This window comes from Peromyscus californicus, unplaced genomic scaffold, assembly GCF_007827085.1.
Source record: "Peromyscus californicus insignis strain IS unplaced genomic scaffold, ASM782708v3 Scaffold_6__1_contigs__length_162567912, whole genome shotgun sequence".
Lineage (NCBI taxonomy): Eukaryota > Metazoa > Chordata > Mammalia > Rodentia > Cricetidae > Peromyscus > Peromyscus californicus.
In genome coordinates this window covers 53,975,782-53,997,792 of record NW_026294584.1, presented here as the reverse complement: position 1 = coordinate 53,997,792, position 22,011 = coordinate 53,975,782, and the positions used below count along the sequence as shown (strand labels likewise).

At 40.9% G+C, this 22,011-nt stretch overlaps 1 protein-coding gene across 1 annotated transcript in view; it reads right to left on the bottom strand.

The window, feature by feature from the left end:
* Mgam (maltase-glucoamylase) overlaps positions 1-22,011 on the bottom strand; it is a 253,858-nt gene that overhangs the window by 22,008 nt on the left and 209,839 nt on the right. Inside the window, exons 142-157 of the mRNA XM_052721491.1 lie at positions 21,603-21,757; positions 20,307-20,475; positions 19,667-19,763; positions 19,094-19,206; positions 18,279-18,404; positions 16,656-16,784; positions 14,796-14,903; positions 12,296-12,358; positions 11,340-11,474; positions 9,813-9,897; positions 8,576-8,714; positions 1,583-1,716; positions 1,266-1,300; positions 1,049-1,165; positions 317-465; positions 126-210 (exon numbers count right to left, since the gene is read on the bottom strand). Of these exons, the coding sequence (XP_052577451.1) occupies positions 126-210; positions 317-465; positions 1,049-1,165; positions 1,266-1,300; positions 1,583-1,716; positions 8,576-8,714; positions 9,813-9,897; positions 11,340-11,474; positions 12,296-12,358; positions 14,796-14,903; positions 16,656-16,784; positions 18,279-18,404; positions 19,094-19,206; positions 19,667-19,763; positions 20,307-20,475; positions 21,603-21,757 (1,839 nt within the window). The remainder of the gene's footprint in view (positions 1-125; positions 211-316; positions 466-1,048; positions 1,166-1,265; positions 1,301-1,582; positions 1,717-8,575; positions 8,715-9,812; positions 9,898-11,339; positions 11,475-12,295; positions 12,359-14,795; positions 14,904-16,655; positions 16,785-18,278; positions 18,405-19,093; positions 19,207-19,666; positions 19,764-20,306; positions 20,476-21,602; positions 21,758-22,011) is intronic.

The window sequence follows — 22,011 nt, the reverse complement described above, 5'->3', positions numbered from 1 at the left end:
TATCTATACATGTGCACACACAGACAAGCTCAATATTTTCTTTTAGTTTTAAATAAAGTATTTTTTTTCACTGTGGCTTTGGATCATGTGGTTGGAAGGCATCTGGTCTATGAAGAGAAACTCACACTCTTCAGAACGGGGCTGATCAGGAGAGCAGGGCCCAACATGAACTGTTGGTCTATATCCCAGGTTTTATTGTCATCTATGAACCTGAAAAATCCAAAATGAAAAAACTCATCCCTAGGCTTACAACCATTGTGACGTGTTTTCACAAATGAGCGTAGACTCACTGTTTGGGGAAAGAGGCAACACTCACTCGTGGAGAAGCGCTCGAATGACGGTGCTGCCCTCAGTGTGAGCTTTGTGCATCAGGGTGTACAGATACGGCAGCAGGGAGTACCTGGTCTCCAGTACTTTCCTTGAGTACTCCTCAAAGGTTGAATTCCAGGCCACGGGATCTTGTCTCTGGAGGGGTGAGTGAGCATATGGTAAGCTCTTCTTCACTGCACCCCAGGGATCTCAGAAGAGGATGGCTGGACACTTACTATGTGAGTAAGTCACATGTCACTTCCCTCGCCATTTCCAGCCTACTCCTTTCTGCTCCCTCTGTCACCTACAAAACTAGTGTAGATGTTGTTCCTCGTTATCTCCAATTCTCAGGTCCCTCGCACAGTCTAGCTTTGACTTTGTGTGTATGTGAAGCTTTATCAATAGATCCCTATGTAGTGCTGACTTAGCAAAGATGGTTTGAGTAAAATACCAACTTAATATTCTGTCAAGCAAAGGAACATGTCATATTGTAGTTCAATGCGGTAGCTAGAAAAATAACTTTTCTTGGCAAAAATGCCTCCAAGAGGTGAGAAAACTTGTACTATTAAGAGTTATTGATAACCTTGGAGTTTTGAACTTTGTGGATATTCTAAAACATGGATATCCTGGTGGTCTTCATGATTTGTCAGGAAATAAGAATGACACCCCTGCAATTTTGATATAAGCTGTGATTTGACATTGGATAATACAGCTGCAGCACGAACAATGGCTGGCTCACCCTAGTCCCAGCATTGTTGTGGTTCCTGGAAAATGGATAAAATGCACCCAGTTGCATCCAGCGGATACACATCTCAAACTCAGCATCTCCAAAGAACCCACAGATATCTGCTCCTGTCTGAGAAGGAGTAAAATCGAGTATCAGCTGGGTATTCTTTCAAGACAGACACACATACACTGAAATCTGGGCAAGGTGCAGCAGTTCTGATATGACTTACATAAGGTATTCCAAAGAGACTGAACTCCATCATGCCTGCAATAGGACACAATGGCCATGTTAAATGAAGACAATCCTTAGGTAGGAGAGAGGAAGCTCAACCTGCCTCTTCCTTTACTTCATTAACAGCCCTGGGCAATTCCTGCTGAATATATTGAGAGATGGGTATAAGCTAAAACTCACACTGGCAGAACAGTCAACTTTTATTGACTTCACTGCCACCCAGATGCCAATCTAAATATACATAGTATACCCACATTGGACACACTACAGTTCCACTCCCACCACCAACAAAGGCCCCTAGGAAGAACCACACACCAATGATGGATTTCCCCAGCTGGTCCCAGGCAGCTGTGTTGTCTCCCAGCCAGTGTCCTGCCCAGCGTCCAGAAGAGGGGAATGTGGAGCGGGTGATGACGACCCCTCTCTCTCCTGTCGCCTCCTGCACAGCTCTGGTCAGGGAAACAAGGAGGTGAATTTGAAGAGGACAGCCATGGAATTTCATGACAGAGAGTGGCTGGTGGCTGCAGCTCTGTGCATGAGGCAGGAGAGCAGTTGCCCTAAGAGTCAGAGAACTTCTTCCAGGAAAGAAGCTAAAAGTCATGACAAGAGTCCCAGACAACCTCACAGCAGGGCACAAGAAATATTCCTGCACCTAAAGTGAGAAGCTTACTCTCTTTTTTAAATTTTTTCAATTTATTCTTCTCTCATATATTATATCCCAGTGATAGTTCCCTCACCCTTTTCTCCTGTTAGTCCCTCCTCACCCCCATCCACTCTTCCTCAGTTTTCCTTCAGAAAAGGGCAAGGCCACCCAGGGATATCACCAAACACGGCATATCAGGTTGTAATAAGACTAGGCATCTCCCCTTGTATTAAGGCTGGAGAAGGCAACCCAGTAGGAAGAATATGGTCCCCAAAGCAGGCAAAACAGTCAGAGATAGCCCCTGCTCCCACTGTTAGGAATCTTACAAGAAGATCAAGCTACAAAACCATAACATATATGCAGAGGGCCTAGGTTAGACCCAGGCAGGCTCCCTCATTGTTGGCTCAGTCTCTGTGGGCCCCTAAGAACCCAGGTTAGTTGATTCTGTAGGTTTTCTGGTAGAGGATCTTATTCATAAGAGGCCCAATTAGCAAGTTATATGTGGAGGTCAGAGGAGGGGCTGGAGAGATTGGTAAAACAAGTATTTAAGAAACAAATTCCATACCCAGGAACAAATCAATCAATTCCACACATATCGTTGCACAGTCTCTACAATGGGGGTTTTTCTTGAGTTCCTATCACTGCTAGGAAACCCAGCACAGTTACCAAGGATCATTCAAGGAATACATAGATATACCTGGGATCTGAATTATGGTATATATGCTTTGGGATATTATTAACATACTCCACTATACTTTAGAATGCAGAGTATGTTTTGTGCTCACAGGAACACAGGTGTAAAAGGTATATATTTAGACAGTTAAATAAACATGGTTTTTTTTATCTATAGTCACACACGTAGCCAGGACTAGTGTGTTTTCAACACAAAGGTTTGCTAAAGAAAGCATCACACATCAGGAGACACAAATGAACACTCCCTTACTGAAAGATCTCTGGTCCACAAATGTACTGGGAGCCTGACAAAGGAAGGTATTTTCACACACAAAAAAAAGTCCAAAGACACTGTACCATGGCACATGTGTACCTGTTTTCTCTCCTCTCTCTCAAACACACACATACAAATAAATTAATTTAATTTCAAAAGAGGCAAAACATGATTCTTGCCCTTAGACGTACAGAACCACCAAACTCTGGGTTATTCCGTAAGGTCACCAGGTAAGAGAATGGAGTGAATAGAAGTGATAGACTGGGCTAAAAAGTTTTTATGGAGGAAGTAGGTTTCAGCTGGGTTTTAGTGTATGTGCTGAGAGGTCAGCCCAGACAGAGTCTGTATGGCCAGCATAGGTGACTGATAAAGCAGGAAACATTAAGGTGTATGAGAACCATGGAGGTTTAAGAGTATAGTCTCCCAAGCTATTAAAAGGTAAACACACACACACACACACACACACACACACACACACACACACACACACACACAATTATGAATATTAAAGGGATTTGACAGTTTGAGGAGGATGTTGGTCAAGGTCTGCAAGAGCAGTTCAGGTTCCAGTGCTGATGAAACGGTTAGAAGAAAAGAAACACTGCTAAGTGCTCACAGTGCTTCAAACATCTGTGGATTCGTTTTGTCATTTAATGGCAATTACAACCCAGGAGGTGCTGTGGCGGTGGCTAACTAGGAACCGGCATTATGACTGGGAACCACCAGTCTAAAAACCAAGGCCCAAATTCTAAATCAACAGAACAAACAGAAAGGAAGGAAGCAAAAGCCATTCACAGAGGAACAAGCTACCCTGTGCTGTGGAATAGAATATTCGTTTAACTAAGTAAAGATGTGTTGCATCTGTTTTTATGCTGAGTTTTTTTTAACTATGTAAAGATGTGTTGCTGTTTTACTTTGCCTGCCTAAGGTACCTGATTGGTCTAATTAAAAGCTGAATGGCCAATAGGTAGGCAGAGTAGGGATAGGCAGGGCTGGTGGGCAGAGAGAAAAGGGGAGCCAGCCAGCCAGCCAGGGCCAGCTACTTGGGGGTCAGCCACAGACACAGAGGAAGCAGGAAAGCAGGGTGGACAGTAGGTATATGAAGTAAATGAGCCCTGGGCAGCACATAGATTAATAGGAATGGATTAATTCAATTTTTTTTAAAAAAACTAGCTAGAAACAAGCCTAATCTAAGGCCAAGCACTCATAATTAATAAGTCTATGTGTCATGAAGAAAGCCTGCTACATTTCTGAAAGATCATTTATAGATTGAGCTTCCCTGAGGGAGGAGATGGAGTTGATGGGATCTGTGACCAATAAAGCTTCCTGGAGGAGAGAGGAGGAGTTGGCAAGAAGGTTCAGTCAGAAACTAAAGCAATGGCTCACGTCTTCTCTGTGCTGCAGTCTGAGCTTTGCAAACCCCTTCTCTGACAAGAGAAAATCCTGCTCTTCTAAGAAACACTCAACTGCCACTTCTTCCATGAAGTCTTCCTGGATTGTTTATTAGTTATACTTTTCCTTCTGGTTGTTTGGCTCTTTCAAACAGGAGGGGCTCCTTGACAGTAAGGGGTTCACTCCCATTTATCCTCCTGGAGGTCTGAGGTAAGGTTACACTTGAGGATATAAAATACCTGTTTTCTTATTTCATAGGAAGAAAAGCTTATTTTCTGGAAGAACCAGTTTCTGCTTGGACAGAGTGCAAGAAATATTAAATATTAATCTTATCTTACAGAACACTGTAAAGAGGTGTTTGTGACAAAGAATTGAAGTCCCCCTCCTTGTAAGACTTTTACGCAAGTGTTTCAATCCCCTCCCCACCCTACCCCCAGTAACACCTTGCTTTACACAAATGCCCCCCTGCATTCTTGGAACTTAGGTAGACCACCTCTTTCCCCTTCCCTTCATTTCCTTTGGGGCTACGTTTTTTTGTCTTGATTAGCCAATCATGAAAGACTGTGAGGTTGGACCACAACCAATGAGAAAAGACATAGTTAACACCTGAGTTAGAATAAAAACCAAGTATACTTACTACTTGTCAATTCCAAAGGAAACTCCAATTCCCCAAACTCCAAAATGCCATCTAAATATCCAGAAATGTGCTCAAACTGGACTATCAGATGATTTCTAGCAGTTGGTTAAAAGTCAGAATTCCTCAGAAACTTGTGAAACTGGTTCCCCTCTACTAAAAGGAGTCATTTCCTTACCTCTGGCAAAGGGACGTATGGCTCTCCCATTAACAAATACCTGTGGCACCAACAGCTTAGCAAGGTCCATTCTAGCCTCCAGGATCCCTCTGTGCCCACTCAAAAGTATTGTTATACATATCAAAGCCCCCACACCAGTCTCCTGGCCCTTCCCTCCTCCCAGCTACTCATCCTTCTTAAAACCCAGCTATTCTGACTATTGTCTCTGTTCTCTCACGTTCTAGCCTCTCCTGCTATGCTCTATTTCTTGTTATCCCCACCATTCTCTCCTGCCTCTCTAGAAGCGGCTATGTCCAGTCTGCTTTTCTCTCTGCTCCGGACTCTTCCAGATGCCTCCGGCTGTTCTCTCTCATATCTACAATAAAGATGTTCCCTTAACCATACCACAGAGCTGTCATGTCATCAGTTTACACACCGCCCCAGTGTGCTCACTTTGCTGAGCACACCCTTTAGATCAAGAGTAAAGTTGTGCCTTGTCCTAACACTTCAGCTGGAGTAGTGGTCTCTCTCTCTTTGTGATCCCAAACTTTTATATCTGATGAGAGGAACCTGGGGCTGTATAAATGAAGTGGCAAAATGAAAGAACACTGAAAAATGACAAAGAAAGCAGAAAAGATGACAAGAATTTTTCTGGGAAAACCATGGTATCAGTGTGCATCACCTTAACCTGCCAATAGCTCATGGCAAAACACAATATATTCCTCTAAGCCCTGAGAAGACAAAATGAGGGCTGAGGACCAGAGCCTTTGAATAGAAATGAGTGTGAGAGTTGAAAATACCATTTTGCCCTGTAAACAAACAAACAAAAACAAAAACAAAACTGAACAATCTGGAGTTTTTCATGACTCTGGGAGGTGGGGATGATGCCATCACCGCTGCACTTAGATTGCAGGGGAGTTTCCTGCATGAAAGAGGTTCTTATTGATATATTGATAAATACATATTATATATATATATAAATGAGACATTCGTATTCATATATATATGAATGTTTATAGAAAAATCTTAGACCAAAGTCTGAAAGGTGAAAGAGGACATCTACGAACATTTTCTTCAAGAAAGCAATAAACTATACAGGCAGAACTGCTGAAAGCAAGCATTTCAGAACTCAGGAGCCACTGGTCAATAAAGGATAAAAATCATCTTCCTAAGAGAAACAAATCTTGTCGAGACAGTGAGGTTTATAACACTTTCCCTTAAGGCTTCTCCCACCTCAGCCCATTCCCTGCCATTTTGTCAGCAAAGGGCCAGCAGTTTCACAGTAAACTAAGAAATCTGAACCCCCTTCTGATCTGTTAAAAGTATTCTCCCCCAAATACTTCAGTCCTCTAGACAATGTCTATTCTGAGGGTTCCATGACTCAAACCTCAGCTCAAGATTGAGAAAAAATTCCTGCCTCTAAAGAATTAGTTGCCAGGCTGGGCAGTGGTGGTGTACACCTTTAATCCCAGCACTCGGGAGGCAGAGGCAGGCGGATCTCTGTGAGTTCGAGGCCAGTCTGGTCTACAGAATGAGACCCAGGACAGGCACCAAAACTACACAGAGAAACCCTGTCTCGAAAAAACAACAACAACAACAACAAAAATAATTAGTTGCCAAAATTTCAACACTCTGCTGGCAGGCACCCTCATGGGTGCTAAGGCTGTGATTTCAGCTTAGGTAAAACATTTGGCTCAATTTTAAAAGTAATTTTTGAGGATTAGACTCACACAGAACTTCATAAAAGGAATGCATATTAACGGGTATCTTAAACATTGTGCAGGCCCAGGTTCCAGGACATTCCCAGACAAGAACCATGAAAGAAGGCTAAAATGAAAAGGAAGGCTGTCCTTTTGTCCCTTAAATAGGCAAGCATTTTCTTTTTCACCTTTCCAAGCAATAAAGGACTTAAGAGGCCAGGCATCCATTGTGACTGGAGTGTGCTTCATTAAGACAGTCACCTTCCAGACTCTAAGCCTTTGAACTAACTTTCTTGGCGTAGTCTCTCTCTCTCTCTCTCTCTTTTTTTTTAAGCCGACATTAAGAATTCCTTCTCTGCCCCTTTAAGATGCAAATCATTTTTTTTTTTTTTGATTTTTCGAGACAGGGTTTCTCTGTGTAGCTTTGCACCTTTCCTGGATCTCTCTCTGTAGACCAGGCTGGCCTCGAACTCACAAAGATCCACCTGCCTCTGCCTCCCAAGTGCTGGGATTAAAGGTATGCGCCACCACCGCCCGGCTTGCAAATCATTTTTTAAAAGCTGGTTGTGTGGAATTTAGAATCAAGATTGTCTTCCTCAAGGCCAAATGTATCCCTTTGTATGCAATCAAGGAAGGTAGTGGGTCCACCCTAGGAGCCAGTTTTCAACAAGGCTTGGTTCAGTCAAGGAGAATCACCTCCTCCCTCAAAGACCAGAGAAGTACTTTTCCTTTGAGAAAGGGAGGGAAGGGAGGGAAAGGGAGGGAAATAAATGGTTACAGAATCCAGAAAAATTGCTGATCAAATAAGAACAGAAAGAGCAGCCAACCCTATGGATAGTGGGAGAGCTATAATTTATTATTAGAAATGTCTAATATTCAACAATAACAACAAACAAATCATGCAAAAATTAGAACAAAAAAATGAAAGATACATAAGAAAAAAGTAACCAATAGAAAATGTTGCTGAAGGGACTTGGTAGAGAAGGGGTTTACACAAGATATTATAAATATATTCAAAGAACAAAAAGAAAGCATGTCTTACTAAAGAAAAATATGGCCTGCCATATTACTAAATTATAGGGACACCAGATGGGAAAGGTGCCTAACTTGGATGAGAGTCAAAACTTCCAGTCCAGTTAACAAAATTTGCTTAGAGGCATTATTCCTTTTATATAGAAGTATTTTAAATAAGATGATAAGATAGCAAAGGGCCAACCTAATGGCCTAAGCACATATGACCTCTGAATAGAAGAACCTCATTGCTTCCCCATATGTGAACCTGAAATATCTAGGAATCTCACAAACAAGATTATAAACTGTGCTCATAGAGAAAATATTGGTAGTATTCTGAACCGCCCCTTGGGGACACGCCCAGCATCCTGACGTCATCATATATAAAGTTTCCTTTAATAAAAAACTCCTCCCTCCCCCCCCCCCCCCCCCGTCCCCTCTCACCAGAGGTAGCCTGCATCTCCTTCTTTCTCTCCCCCCCCCCTTTAATAATAAAACTTTACATGTGGATGCTGTGTCTGCATGGTGTGAGTAACTTTCCACAGCTTCCCCCTCTCTTTCTATTTCTATCTCTCTCTCCCCTTTCTCCTCTCTCCTTTCTCCCTTTATAAAACTTTCCACGTGCATGCAGTATCTGCATGGTGTGAGTAACTTTCTGCAGCTCCACGCCACAGCTCGCCTCCGAATCTGCATGTTGTGTCTCCCTCACCCACTGGAGTACCTTGGCCCAACCCACCAAGGCCTCCTGCATGCCATTTCCACAAGTATACCTTAATTCCCCATGCCAGCCTTCATCTTTGCTAACAGTAACCAAAGCATACTTACTCATAGGTGGGTCTGGTCTGGGACCACCCATAAAGGCTATGCACATCATAGTGCTGAACCCGGGAGCCATCTGGAAGGATCTGCTCACTCTCCATGCACAGTGTGTTGCTGCTCAGGCCTCTGTCCCTGCCTTCCAAATCTGAGGGGAAATACTGAGTTAATTTCCAAACATCTTGATTTATATATTGGCATGTCTATCATACCAAGTCTAATTACTTGAAATTTTTAATATAGAAAAGCAACATCCTGTAATTTCATAATTAAGGCTAAGAAGAATATGCAGGCTCTATGAAACATCTTTTTTTTTTTTTGGATTTTCGAGACACGGTTTCTCTGTGTAGCTTTGCACCTTTCCAGGAACTCGCTTTGTAGACCAGGCTGGCCTCAAACTCATGCCTCCCGAGTCTAACTCAATGTGCCAGCTGATTTTTTACCATGACAAACTCTTTTGTTGTTAGGAATGTTTCTTCCACTAGATGGTAATGTTCTCAAGGGAATAAATAGATCTTGTGCAAATTAATTCTATATTGATGTTTCTGAATCTTTCTGACTTGTCAGCACTTTACTGAAAAATATTAAATTAAAGGAGAGAGGAGTAAGTGGGTGGGTGGGTAGATGGATGGATGGATGGGTGGGTGGGTGGGTGGGTGGATGGATGGATGGATGGATGGATGGATGGATGGACGGACAGACGGATGGAAGGATGGAGGAGAAGGAGATGTGACCAATAAACTAACATTAAAAGACCTAAATTCTAGTTGCTGATGAACTGTTTATAGGAGCTTCATTCCTTGGGCTTCTTTGTGGTGAGAGGACTCAATATTCTGAGATGTCTTTGTCCACAGCCTCTTACTCCAGTTTCTGGTGCAGTTAGTACAAAGAGCATCTTTCATGAAGTGTTTGAACATGGGTAGAAAGTCTGGGGACTAGATTTTCATACTCTAATCAAATGAACCTGTGTATTGGGAGGTACACCTGCACATAGAGGGGTGTATTTACAACTTTGGCAACAAATTCATAGCCATCAATGCAATCAAGTGTATTGCTTAGCTTTTTTTATAACACATGTCATTATTTTTATACTTAATTACTAACTTAGTAATTTGAATACATTCAAAGATGTTCTATTTGTGGATTTTATGCCATGTTGAGAGTATGTTTAACCCTCCACTCCAAAACTTTTGGCTTTATGTGAGAATAAAAAGAAAGAGGATCTTGAGCAGGAAAGAACTCATACATGGCATATAGGGTGGTTTATTGAGAATTTCATTGCGGCAGCCATTGACAGATCCATCCACGAAGTTTGAAGGCTCATTCATATCCTAAAGTAAGCAAGCAAAGAAAAGATTCAGTCAAGTCAGGGGTAGTATGTCATTTCTACATGAAACACTAACCTCAAAGAAATGAACTTTAACCCTCTTTATGCTTGACATGGATCAAAATGGAATCTAAAAACCCACGTCAGCTTGGTGGAGTGAAAACTCCTTCCCGTTTACCTGGCCTTTTCAAACTTAAAAAAAAAAAAAAAGCATAGCGAAAACACTGAGGTATCATAGAGTATTTACTTTGTATCTATAGTCAGTAGCCATTATGATCTTCCTCTACCTTTTCTTATGGCCCTAACCTAGAAATTATTCTGGGGCTGACATAGGCTGAATATACTCTGAGCAGTTGTAGTAACTTAGAAACAAGGCTGGAAATAAAACCTTACATCACAGGATGTATAGCTCAAGTGGAAGCAGAAGAGGCCCTGAGGGACAATGTTCATTGTCTGCCAGCAGGATAAAAATAAAATTGGTCTATCTTAAATAAGATAATCTTAAGTAAGACTACAAGCAACAGCAAGCATTTGAGACTAACTATAAATTGTTCTGTTACCCAACAACAGTTTTCTTTCTGTAGAACAAACATCTCATAGTTTTCAGAATCTCTTCTTCAACGCTGCCTACATTTCTTCACTGTTTGACTTATCCATTTGGATTAACTTGTGCTTTTCCACAAATCTACAATATGCTTGTGTGGCCTGAAGGTTCAAGTAGCCAGTGAGGCCAAAAAGCAGCCATGGACTCTCTGTGTGAACTGTGAGCTTCTTCTACTCTGACCCAGGGTCTGGCAGCTCTTCAGAGCTGGACTGAAACTTGCTTAGGATTTCAGGGGACTACATGTGGGGGAGGAAATCATGACACTAATGAATGTGCTTCCCACCCCTAGGAACATGCAAATGGAGGAGTCCTTTAGAGACTTTTCCCAGAAACATCCCAAGAATCCCTGCCCAGAAAACCTGTGCAACACACATTAGAACAAGCTTTTAAAGACATTCCTTCAGAGTAGTTGTCTATACTAGTCCAATAGTGAATGTCTTTTTGGCTCCCAAGTTCATGCTTTGTCCATTCCCAGGTCTGCCCTGTCTTGCTGGATGTACTTGTAGGCTTCAGAGTGGCCTTGATAGCTGGGAAACAAAGTCAAGAGCCTGACCGTTTGGAAATAAGAGATACCAGGATGTTCCTCCCTGTTGCCCATGCATTGGCATCCCTGTTGCTCTTGTATTAGCATCTTCAGCAGCTGACACACTTCCTCAATGGACTCCTCTACCAGACGTGTCCCTGGGAAGGCCGACAATAATCTCTGCTATTCCTAGTTCTAGACACTGAATTCTCTTCCTTTCAGCTGGCTATCTAGTCCTAGCTGCCTATTCCATTAGTTTGTAAACTATTTTCCTGAGTTCTGACTGCTCACATGTCCAAAGAATTAAAAGTGCACTTACGATCCACAGCCCATCAAACTTCAAGCTCTTCCCTGGCTCCCGAGGATTTGAATAGAGCTCCTCTATCTCTTTCTTCCACCATGCAGATGTGCTGGAGTGCAGGAAGTCAGGAAAAGCAACATAGGCCCTGTATAGCTGGAAGAACAACACACACTTTCATGGGAAGATCTCGTTCTAAAGCCAAAAGGGGAAATGGGCAAGCATTTAGGCCTGTCCAGTCTCTGATCTAACCTTGGTTTTACTACTGCTTTCGCTGCATGGTTTAGAATGGACACAAAGTTGGAGAGAGGGGGAAAAGCCCTCTAATCTCTTAGGAAGAGGTAGGGTAGATTTAAAGCCCCTTGTAAGCATAGGATTTGTTTTATGACTAGACATTAACCGTGGACCATAGAAAACTATTTGCCAGTATCTAAACAGTTGAATTGTAAAGATGCATAGGTTTTTTTTGTAGACTGCTCAAACTAAGGAGGTCCTATTTGTCTTTGTGGGGGGGGGGGGCACAGAGAAATGCGCTGAATGGTGACCAAGTGTGTAGGCTTGATGGGGCAGAAGGTGTGAAACCAAGAACTTTCCTCCTTCTAGCCTGCTCATGATGTCTTTGGTCCTCAATGAATTCACCAAAAAACATTTGCTTGTGCTAGTTCTCTACCAGGGAAAATATTCTAGACTTTGGTTCATTATTTTCAAGCAACATTATATTTGAATCACAAGCTAGTAAGTGCATATATAAGGGATTTCATGGTCACTTTCTTTTTAGATCCTTCCAGTTTGGTTGCCTGTCAAGTTTTTCATTTGAGCATCTCCTCTGCTAAAACTGACCACCAGGTCAAGTTATAGCAAGCAGACTCAAGTTATAGTTACTTAACCAGAAAGGGAAAGTGCCTTGTCCACTAAGAGAAAACACAAACATTCAGATGTTTAGGGTGATACTTCCAAAAATTTCTGTTCAACTTTACCTTAACTTGAGTCTCATGGTCAAGGGATCCATCCACATTTACATTGGGCAAATCTGGCCAAACCTAGACAAACAAGAAAAACTGAAACCTTTAAAAGTTACTGCACACAAACCATGAGGTGTTTTGCCTGCAAAGCTCTAATGGGAGACAGTTCTACAATTGCCTCCATCTTTGTCTTGAACTGAAGTGTGAAATTCACCCAGGTGACAATGCCCAGGGGTTCCTTGCTTATTCCATAAGTTTTCACATTTTAAAATTTGAACTCAAGTAACAAACTACATTTTTTTGTTGTTGTTTTGTTTTTCGAGACAGGGTTTCTCTGTGTAGCTTTGCGCCTTTCCTGGAACTCACTTGGTAGCCCAGGCTGGCCTTGAACTCACAGAGATCCGCCTGGCTCTGCCTCCCGAGTGCTGGGATTAAAGGCGTACGCCACCACCGCCCAGCACAAACTACATTTTAAGTGTACCTTTGGCACAATAATATTTCAAATGAGTCCTTGGGTTTGGTTTATATTTTATTTTTACCTATAAAAACTATTCTTTTCAAATAAATGTGAAATATGATGTTAAAGGCACGCTTGATTGACATTCCATCTTGCTGCCTGACCAAGGTCAGGCCCCTCCTAAATTCCTGTCTCAGCACATACTGTTGCAGGATATTTGATCACACTGTTAACCCTAAGATTTTGTTATTTACTAGAAAAAACCTGCTTCTTGTTGTGGTGTGGCTCAACCCTAGCACACACCTTTAATCCAAGAGCTTTCTTCTTAAATACTGTAAACAGGATTAAATAAAGTAAATCATAGGTCAAGGGGTGGAGCAAGCAACCAGTTGACGGGAAGTGAACACAGGATTATTAAGAAAAAGCCATAGAAAGTAAAAGGGAGTCGGGAGGGCGGATAGGGACATGCACAGGAAGTAGAAGGAAGGGACACTGAATTTGAGGACACTTGATTGAGAAGCTAGGAAAGAGAGTTTTCTGGGATGTCATCAGAGAAGGAAGGTTAGTTGGGTGCTTTCTCTGCCTCTCTGAGCTAGCAGGCTTTCACCCCAGCATCTGGCTCCTGAGTCACTATTGGTAAAATTGAACAACTGAGATTTTGTTTAAAAAAAATACTCCTCCATACAAGCTTTTTAACCCTCCAGGCTTGTTCTCAATATTTTTGAGCAGTATCAATATTTGTTGAGTAGTATATGTAGAATTAACAATCTATAGTATTAATCAGTTTTATTTGTATCTAACAGTACATTAATTATATACATTGATAAATCACCAGAAAACACTAAATGAACATTCTTCTAGAACATATATATATTCTGAAATTTCAGTAGGAAATACTGCTTGTTAATATTCTGATCTGCCCCATGAAATCTCACCCCTTGGCGCTGCCCTACATCCTGATGTAAAAGCCTCTTTTTAAGGAAAAATTCTTTCTCTCTCTCTCTCTCTCTCTCTCTCTCTCTCTCTCTCTCTCTCTCTCTTCCACTTTTCCTCCCATGAGGTATACACCTTCGATGTCTCTCTTCTTCTTCTTCTTCTTCTTCTTCTTCTTCTTCTTCTTCTTCTTCTTCTTCTTCTTCTCTCTTTCTCTCTGTCTCTCTCTTTCCTATCTTTCTCTTCATCTCTCTCTATTATAATAAACTCTCCACGTGGATGCAACATCTGGGTTGTTAATTACTGGCTGATGCTGCCACCACGCCCACATTGCGTGCATCTGCCCCCCATGTTTCCCTGCATGTGCAGCATACTCTCAGGGGTTCCCCACGCAATAATTCATAACACTGCTTGCTTTCTCAGAGTTCACAGAATTCTTACAAAGTTAGTATGCAATACTTCCTGATGGAGAATGGCACAGAAACACTTTCTATAACACAGCTACACCAGTTATTGAGAGCTTTACAAGAGGTCAGGTGTTTCAGGTCACATTTTGAAGTGTAAGTCCACTGGGTTAGGTGAGAAGACAGTGTTCAAAATGGTCAGAGTGTAAACACCGGGCGATAGGCCAGAGCACAATAGGTTACAAAGGGAGCTTGAATCTGAGAACTACTATCATCTGGGGCCCAGGAGTCTGCCTAAACTACCATTGATATCATATCATCCATATGAGATGAGGATTGAGGCCACAGAAAGGAATCTAAAGTGACAAGATAGACTTAGTGATTTTTTTAAGCCTGATTAAGCATCATTGGTCAAAACTAAATGCTTGTTTTGAATTTATGTGGCAGAGGCACATAGCTCAGAGCCCTGGGGATTATTAATGTTTGTTTTAAAAACCATTCTGCTAAATATGAATATGAGCAAGGGGACTATCAGAATATGTGAAAGCAGTTGCAGCATTCCATGTTTTAGAGATTTTGACCTGTAACTTTGGGCCTAATGCTTACTGCGCTAGGAAGACTGCTCGTTTTGCAATGTATTCATTATACTGCATATATCTACAGAATTTATAGGAACGTCTCGTGAGGTAGATTGATTATAGGTACCTTCCTCAAGCCTTACCTTGCCCCAGACAATGTCATCGGAGTCAGGCCATTTGATGAACACATTGTTTTCCTGTCCTCGAGTAAATGTTAGATAGTGTGTCTCATTGCCAGAAATGGCTGGGTCCTGTAGTGACAGTTTTAAGATCACAAATGTGAGTGAAATATCTCCAAGGAAATTCCACTCCAAAACCTGACAATTCATAATGCAGAAAGAATAGGTGACCCAAGAAGTAATATTATTTTTTTTAGTTAGAGTTGTCTTTATTGAGTATATTATCAAAATCAATAAAATAGAACATTGCCAGAGGTACCCAAGGGAAGATGCATAGTTCTTAAGGGCAATCTCTTTCAAAGAGAATAAAAATCTATATCAATAAACGAAACTTCATATATTATAGAAAGTACCTACCCAGAGCTATAACTAATATAATGGGGGGAGGGGATTACAGAAACTGAGATACAACATGACATGACTGATTTTTTCCAATGACGCATAAATCCATTTAAAAAAGGAAGAGGGGGAAGGAGAAATAAGAATTAAAGGAGTTTATTGATGGCCAGCCATTCTGTATGGTTTTATTTGGAAAACAACTCCAGGAGTAAACCAGACTAGAAAGACATTACCTTCAAGAGGAGGGGCCATTTCTACTGGGTAATAGCAGTAAGCCGTAGGAAAGCAAACTTTATCTTATTCTGTGGCCCAACTTACTCAAACCTAATGTGGCCACTCCCACCTACTGCATCTCATACTGATCCAGCTCATCTCTATAGTATGCTGGTTCATAACTGTCACACAAAACATCACTATCTGAAATTATTTTTCTAATATTTGTCTCTTGATTGCCTCAGCCCACTGAAATACATACCTTCTTAAGAAAAGAACATTGTCTTCTTTACTAATTCAGAATCCACCCTCTCCCTATAAACACCAATGTTCAACAGATATTTGAATTAACAAGTAACAAAAGCCATATTCTAATTTTGGAAGCTGGAAGATTCACTTGCAGGTAACTAAGTAGGCTGGCATTCTGAATCTGCTTGTGAGTTCAATGAAATGTCAATAACATCCCTAAGATTTATCACTTCTGAGGATGATACCAAAATGGATTTTTGGGGGGGAGCAGAGAGGGGGTCAAACTTTTTGAGATTGTACTTTAATTACAACACTTCTTCTTTCCCTTCCCTTCCCTTCCCTCCCCTCCCCTCTGCTCCCCTCCCCTCCCCTCTCCTCCCCTTCCCTTCTGTTCCTCCAAACCCTCCTGGTGGATACATCTACAAAACACCCCCACACCTATGACTCAGGGAACATTTCAGGAGAGTGGGTGGAAAGCCTGTAAGAACTAGCGGATCAGGAACTTCACTGTGAGATTGTGTCTCCTAAGAACATCAGAAGCTACACCCATCAAATCTCACCAGCATGATTGCCGAACATGAGCTGAACAAGGAGGACACCAGTGAACACTCCAGACTGCACAGGGAGAAGCCCGGGGCAGTCTTTGACATCCCCTTCTTCCCCGGGAAGATATGCAACTGAGACACAGCTGTACCACTGAGGCACAGCCCGGAGCAGTGTGGCATTTTATTTGCTACATTCATTGTTTTCTTTCCACAGTTCTAACTTTAGCAAGAGAAAAATATCAATAGATGGCTTCCAGTGGCACTAAGCTATACAAAAAAATTACTTCTTTAAAGAAATTTTCACTTTTCTTTACTACTTTATTTGCTTAAATTTTTAAAATATATATATATATTTAAATGTTCACAGGAAATTTCCAAAATGTACAAGAAGTTTTCTTGTAGCTGTCATCCACTTTCTCCCAGTGGTATTATTTTGGAACCATAAAGACAGGAGCCAAAAGTCTGTCATAATACCCACCAGAATAAGAATAAACCTCATGCCATTTTTCTTCATTTGATTAATCAGGACACTGAGATTTTGAAAGCTGGAGCTGAGGGTGAAGTCCAACTTCCGGTCCATGTAATCGATGTCTACATGCTGGACGTCCTACAGGAAGTAACAGGCAAGGTGCTCAGTGTCCTGCAACAGATGTTCTGCAGATACACTCAGTGCTCTGCAACAGATGTTCTGCAGATACACTCAGTGTCCTTCAACAGATGTTCTGCAGGTACACTCAGTGCTCTGCAGGCTCCGCCGCTACTTCTGACCTGGCCTGGGCTCCTTCTAAATTCCATCCCCTAACACACACACCTCTGCACACACTTTTCAATTTCAAATGCCCAAAGAAATCACTTTCTGATTCCTGCTCACAGCTCACTGGTCCACATACTTCATCTGCTTCTTCAACTACTGTTCCTTCTTTCTTTTCCCTCCCTCAATTCCTGTCCTCCTAACCCTTCAAATCTCAGATGTGGTGAGCCCATCAAAGTGCATTCAAGGATAGATAGTAAAACTCTCCTAAACAACACATTGTAGACCTGGCGGTTGTTTGGTTGTTTCAGTAAATCTTACAGAGCTTGTTCACGAGAGAAGTGTATTATTTTTAACTGCCTCTACACAGCCCCAAAGGATATTTCTGCACTTGAAACTCAGCTAGCTCCAGAGTACTGAACAACAGGTAAAGTAAATATTCAGATGAAAAAAAAAAGCAAGCTATTTCTTTTTAGCCCCAAAGTGGAACTCTCCTGCGTTGCCTTAGGACTCTTGGTGAAATGCGTTTGGAGAAGCTCAGACGTGTAGAAAAGCCAAAACTAAAACAAGAATGAACTAACACACTTATGACATTGATGACTTGGGTAAGTTAGATCTATGGAAATTTTTAATCTTGCATTCTTCTTGTATTTTTCTCATCTCTGTTTAACAAGTACATCATACAATGTACATAAAAAGACAAAAGTGTAGCTTGCACATAAGTATCAAATTATCTTCAGTGAGAGGATCACTTTATTCTCATTTTATAATCCTTAATTTCCCTCCAAAATCTCAGCAAATGATCTAAAAGCCAAGAAAGAGGAGTGCCAGAGAGCTGACAACTGTACGAGCAGAAAGAACACATGTGTCTTTTTGCTTGTTGACAGCAGCTATGTTTCTCAGGATTTACTTGGGGAGCTAGATTATGGGATATGCACATGTATGTTGCAAAGAAAGCAAAGTCTAGATTTTCAACTGCTTCCTTTCATGCTGTCGTTTAAAGCTCATGTCTACAAGACGGTCATTTCTGAGCTTCTAAAGTCACAGCTCGAACAAGTCATAGCTACTGCAAACAATCCCCAGTGGCAGGCAATGAGTGACAGCATACTGCAACCATCCCACTGCCTCCTGAAGGATACATATGCAGCTCTTACTTATGAACCTTACATACCAAGGCTTAACATGCAAAAAGGTAGCATGCAGTATGTTTAAAATGTAAAGCATTCTACAGAAGACGATTGCCACAGCTACTTTTCTTCTACTAAACTAACCACTGCTTTAATTTGTATGAACCCTGTTTTCATTACACAAGTAAGCTAAAAAACCAGAAACAGAGGGAGAGGTTCATACATAGGGAATCTGGGCTGCCACCATTGCATCATACAAACTGGCGATTTCTTCATCACTCTGGTATCCATAGCGACTCAGCTGGAAACCTAAGGCCCAGTATGGAGTCATGGCTGGCCGACCAATCAACTGGAATAAAAATAAAATGCTAATTACCACAATTTCAACCTTCCATGTTGCACACATTCACTTAATCACTGTGCCACACACCATAATTATTTTTAAAAGTCTGTATTAGTTTAAAATATCAGTGATTAACTGATCAACTAATTAATTAAAACAAAAGTCTATATTTGTTTAAAATAGTCTAAGTGAAATAAATGGATGCTACTAGACTTCTTAAGGAAGAAATTTGAACAATTCTACTGAGTTCTAAGAGCTCTCAAGATAAATAAGGAAGTCAAATATAGAACAGCCAGGGAGGTGAAACACAGAAACATTGTAGCTGAGGTTTTCTCCCGTTGTCTAGCCATTCCTTCAGAAAACCTGACACATTCATAGTGAATCTTCATCAGAAACTCTTCAATAGACTTCAGAGCAAGTGATCAAGACATACATGGGTTATTGATATGCTGTCAGTACCTCATAACACTAAAGTCTGGTGTGTCAGCTTGAGTGAGGTCTACAAAACCATTGTCAAATAGAAAAATGTAAAACTCCTTGAACATCTGTTTTATATTGCAAGAAGAATAGCAGTCCTCTCATGGGAGCACCCGTGAATAAAATGAACAAAAAGGATCTTATCTCAGTGTTAAGAACGTTGTAGCAATACACACCAAATATGCAATGGTTTATCAATAGATAGACAGGTTTCCAACCTGTGTGTATTGTTGAGTTACAAGTTCAGGTGTTGGCCCCAGAACCATATAGAAGTCCAGAATCCCTCCTATGGTGCGGTATGTCAGGGCAGGGGTAGGTTGGAGTGTCACATCTGTAAAGATTAGAAAAAGCCAAATTGGTAAGTAGCCATAAGTTACCCTGATGGAGAATCTATCCTAAACTTTTCGATTTTCACCCTCATGCTTTAATAGCTTCCTCCTCTGGAAAGTCTTCTCTTAGGCAGTGGGATAGAGATGGACTCCATGTGCCTAAAATAAAATATACAATCCCAACAACTTATGTCACCCTATGGAAAAGAAGCTAAGGTGTCACAGAAAATAAGGGAACATAGAGAGCCAAAATTTCACATTTAATATGTGGTTATATATTTATTTATTATATATATTTATTATATATATTTAATAAATCTTGAATTAATAGATGAATGCGTGAAAGCCATTGCATCCAATTTTCCTTGCCCTTGAATGTCCTTATTTCTAGTAACATCCTAGACTCCAACAGGGTGGTCACAGTTGTCTCTGGTGGTATATACACGTGCATCTCCATCTTACCCATGGCATTGCTGTTCAACAGGAGCACTCCAATGGCATTGCCATCCTCTTCCAATGCCATATAGTAAGGGTGAACACCATAGGAATTCTTCTTGTACTGTAAGAAAGAACTATAAGGTAATTACAAATAAAAACCCAATAAATTGTGTCCATATCACAAAGAAAACAGTAAACCCATACTAGATATTGAAGACAGAACTCACCAGTGGTGTTCTTTAAAAAGCCTTGCTGGACCTTGTCTTCTACCACAAACCTAAAGTCTGTGCCCTCCATACTCTGCACCCTTTTCCCTATTACATAAATCTGTCTTAGCCTCGATTACACCATGCTATCGTTGTTTTATTATCTGTCTCCCCCAGCATTTTAAATCTTTACAGGGCACAGATAGTATCTCATTAAATTTTCAGCTGAGCAGTTAATGTAATATTTGGTAAAATAAATAAAAGTTGTGTTCCACAGGAGTAGATACATTAAATGTTTTACAAGCAAAGAAGCATGAGAGCATATGCCCTTTTAGATCTGAAAGCATAATTTATCAGTGCAAGGAAAAGCTGATGAATATAGAATCATTTATGGACACAAGAATTTGAATAAGTTTAGATAAAGAGAACACGATTGCTAATTTTATTCTTGTCCTTACCGCTGGTGGCTCATCCCGAGCAAACATTCCCCATGTGTTCCAACTCATGTTCCTTCTGAAAGATTCATGCTCTGTTTCCCCGAAGCCATAGATGTACTGAGATGGAAGTCGAGTAGAAATGGAAAGAAACATCTCACTGAAGGTGAAACCGGGGAGTTGAGAATCCCAACTGTAATGCAAAAGCAGACTTCAATGCTGAACTACAAATCACAAGCCAGAGAAAACACAAAACACGTTTTAGTGCCTAATTCACTTGGAAGCCTCCAATTATTGGACATCTGATCCTGGTTCAAGTGTTGTGAAATGAACCAGGTCATAAGAATGGCCATAATTCAGCTCCAAGTTTCCACATTTGCATCTCTATTCTGTGGTTTGCAAGACTAAGAGTCCTTTTGCTGGGTCATTGGCTCATTAAGGGAGAGAAAGGAAAAAACCTATCTCATTCATCCTTTTATTCCCAGTTAAGAGAACTGGGAATTCTCATTGAAGGAAAAAAAAAAAAACCTGTCTCATTCATCTTTTTGTTCCTTTTGTTCCCAGTTCTTGGAGCCTGGTACACCAGCTTGTGGGAACCTATTAATGAGGTCTACAAAACTACTGTGCAATAGAAAAACGTGAAACTCTTAGAATAACTGTTAGAATGCAAGAAATTTCCTGAAGACAGAAAGCGAGCATTGAATACAGTTAAATCAACAAAAGTCACACTCAGGAAAAACAGACATGCACATGTATGTGACAATCTATAATGGGGCAGAGAACTTCCTCTCAGGCAAAATCTAGACCTTTAACAGCAGGACAAGACCTAGAGATGACATCATTGATGACTGACAATCCTTGCATAGTTAACACCATGGAAAGGCTTTGTCTATGGTAAGAATGGGAGCAATGATTCTAGGAAGCCATTTCTCTTGCCCTATGGACCTCTGTCCCTCTCTCCTGCTTTCTCAGCTATTTCTTAATGATGTTTAATTGAGAACAGACTCATGACTTATGAAATCTGTCATGCTTATTAATTAGAGTTTTCTGTCCTAATTAGCAATTACAATAAACAGAACAAATTTTCTTTTTCTGAAGTCAAATAACACATCTTTTTAAAAAAGCTTTCATCATTTCTTTCTGAGTTAATGAATGGCAGAAAAATCAATTCCCTAAAGAATCAGGAGAAATTGATGTTTATTTTAACAAACATGGTCATAATTCTATGTTGTCTCAAATTAGTGGCTCACTTGCCATGATTAGAATCATTGTAATTAGATCTATAGTTGCTTTGATTAGGACCAAATAAACAGAGCTTACATCACAGTACTGGAGCTTTTCCGTCTAATTTGGAGTCCAAATGGGTTGGTTTTAACTGTGACGTCATACAGGCAGTTCTCAGAGGAGCCAAGTGGCGAAGGAGGGATGTTCAGAGGTACTGGGACCTCATATCTCTTGTTAGTGGGGCTATAAATCTGGGGAAGAGAAAAGGAAGTTTTAATGGTATCTTCAGTTGACACTAATGCATGTTGAGATTTCCCATTCCAGAAGTTACTAAAACTGCTGGAAGTGAGTTAGTGTCTCTTCTATGTGTTTCCCACAAAGCAGACTCATGCTTTTCAGGGAAATGGGATGGGTTTTTAATGACATGTGTGATATAGAACATTGATCATAATAGAAGATGCAAAACTGGTGGATCTAAGTTCACATCCTGACTAACTATCTACTA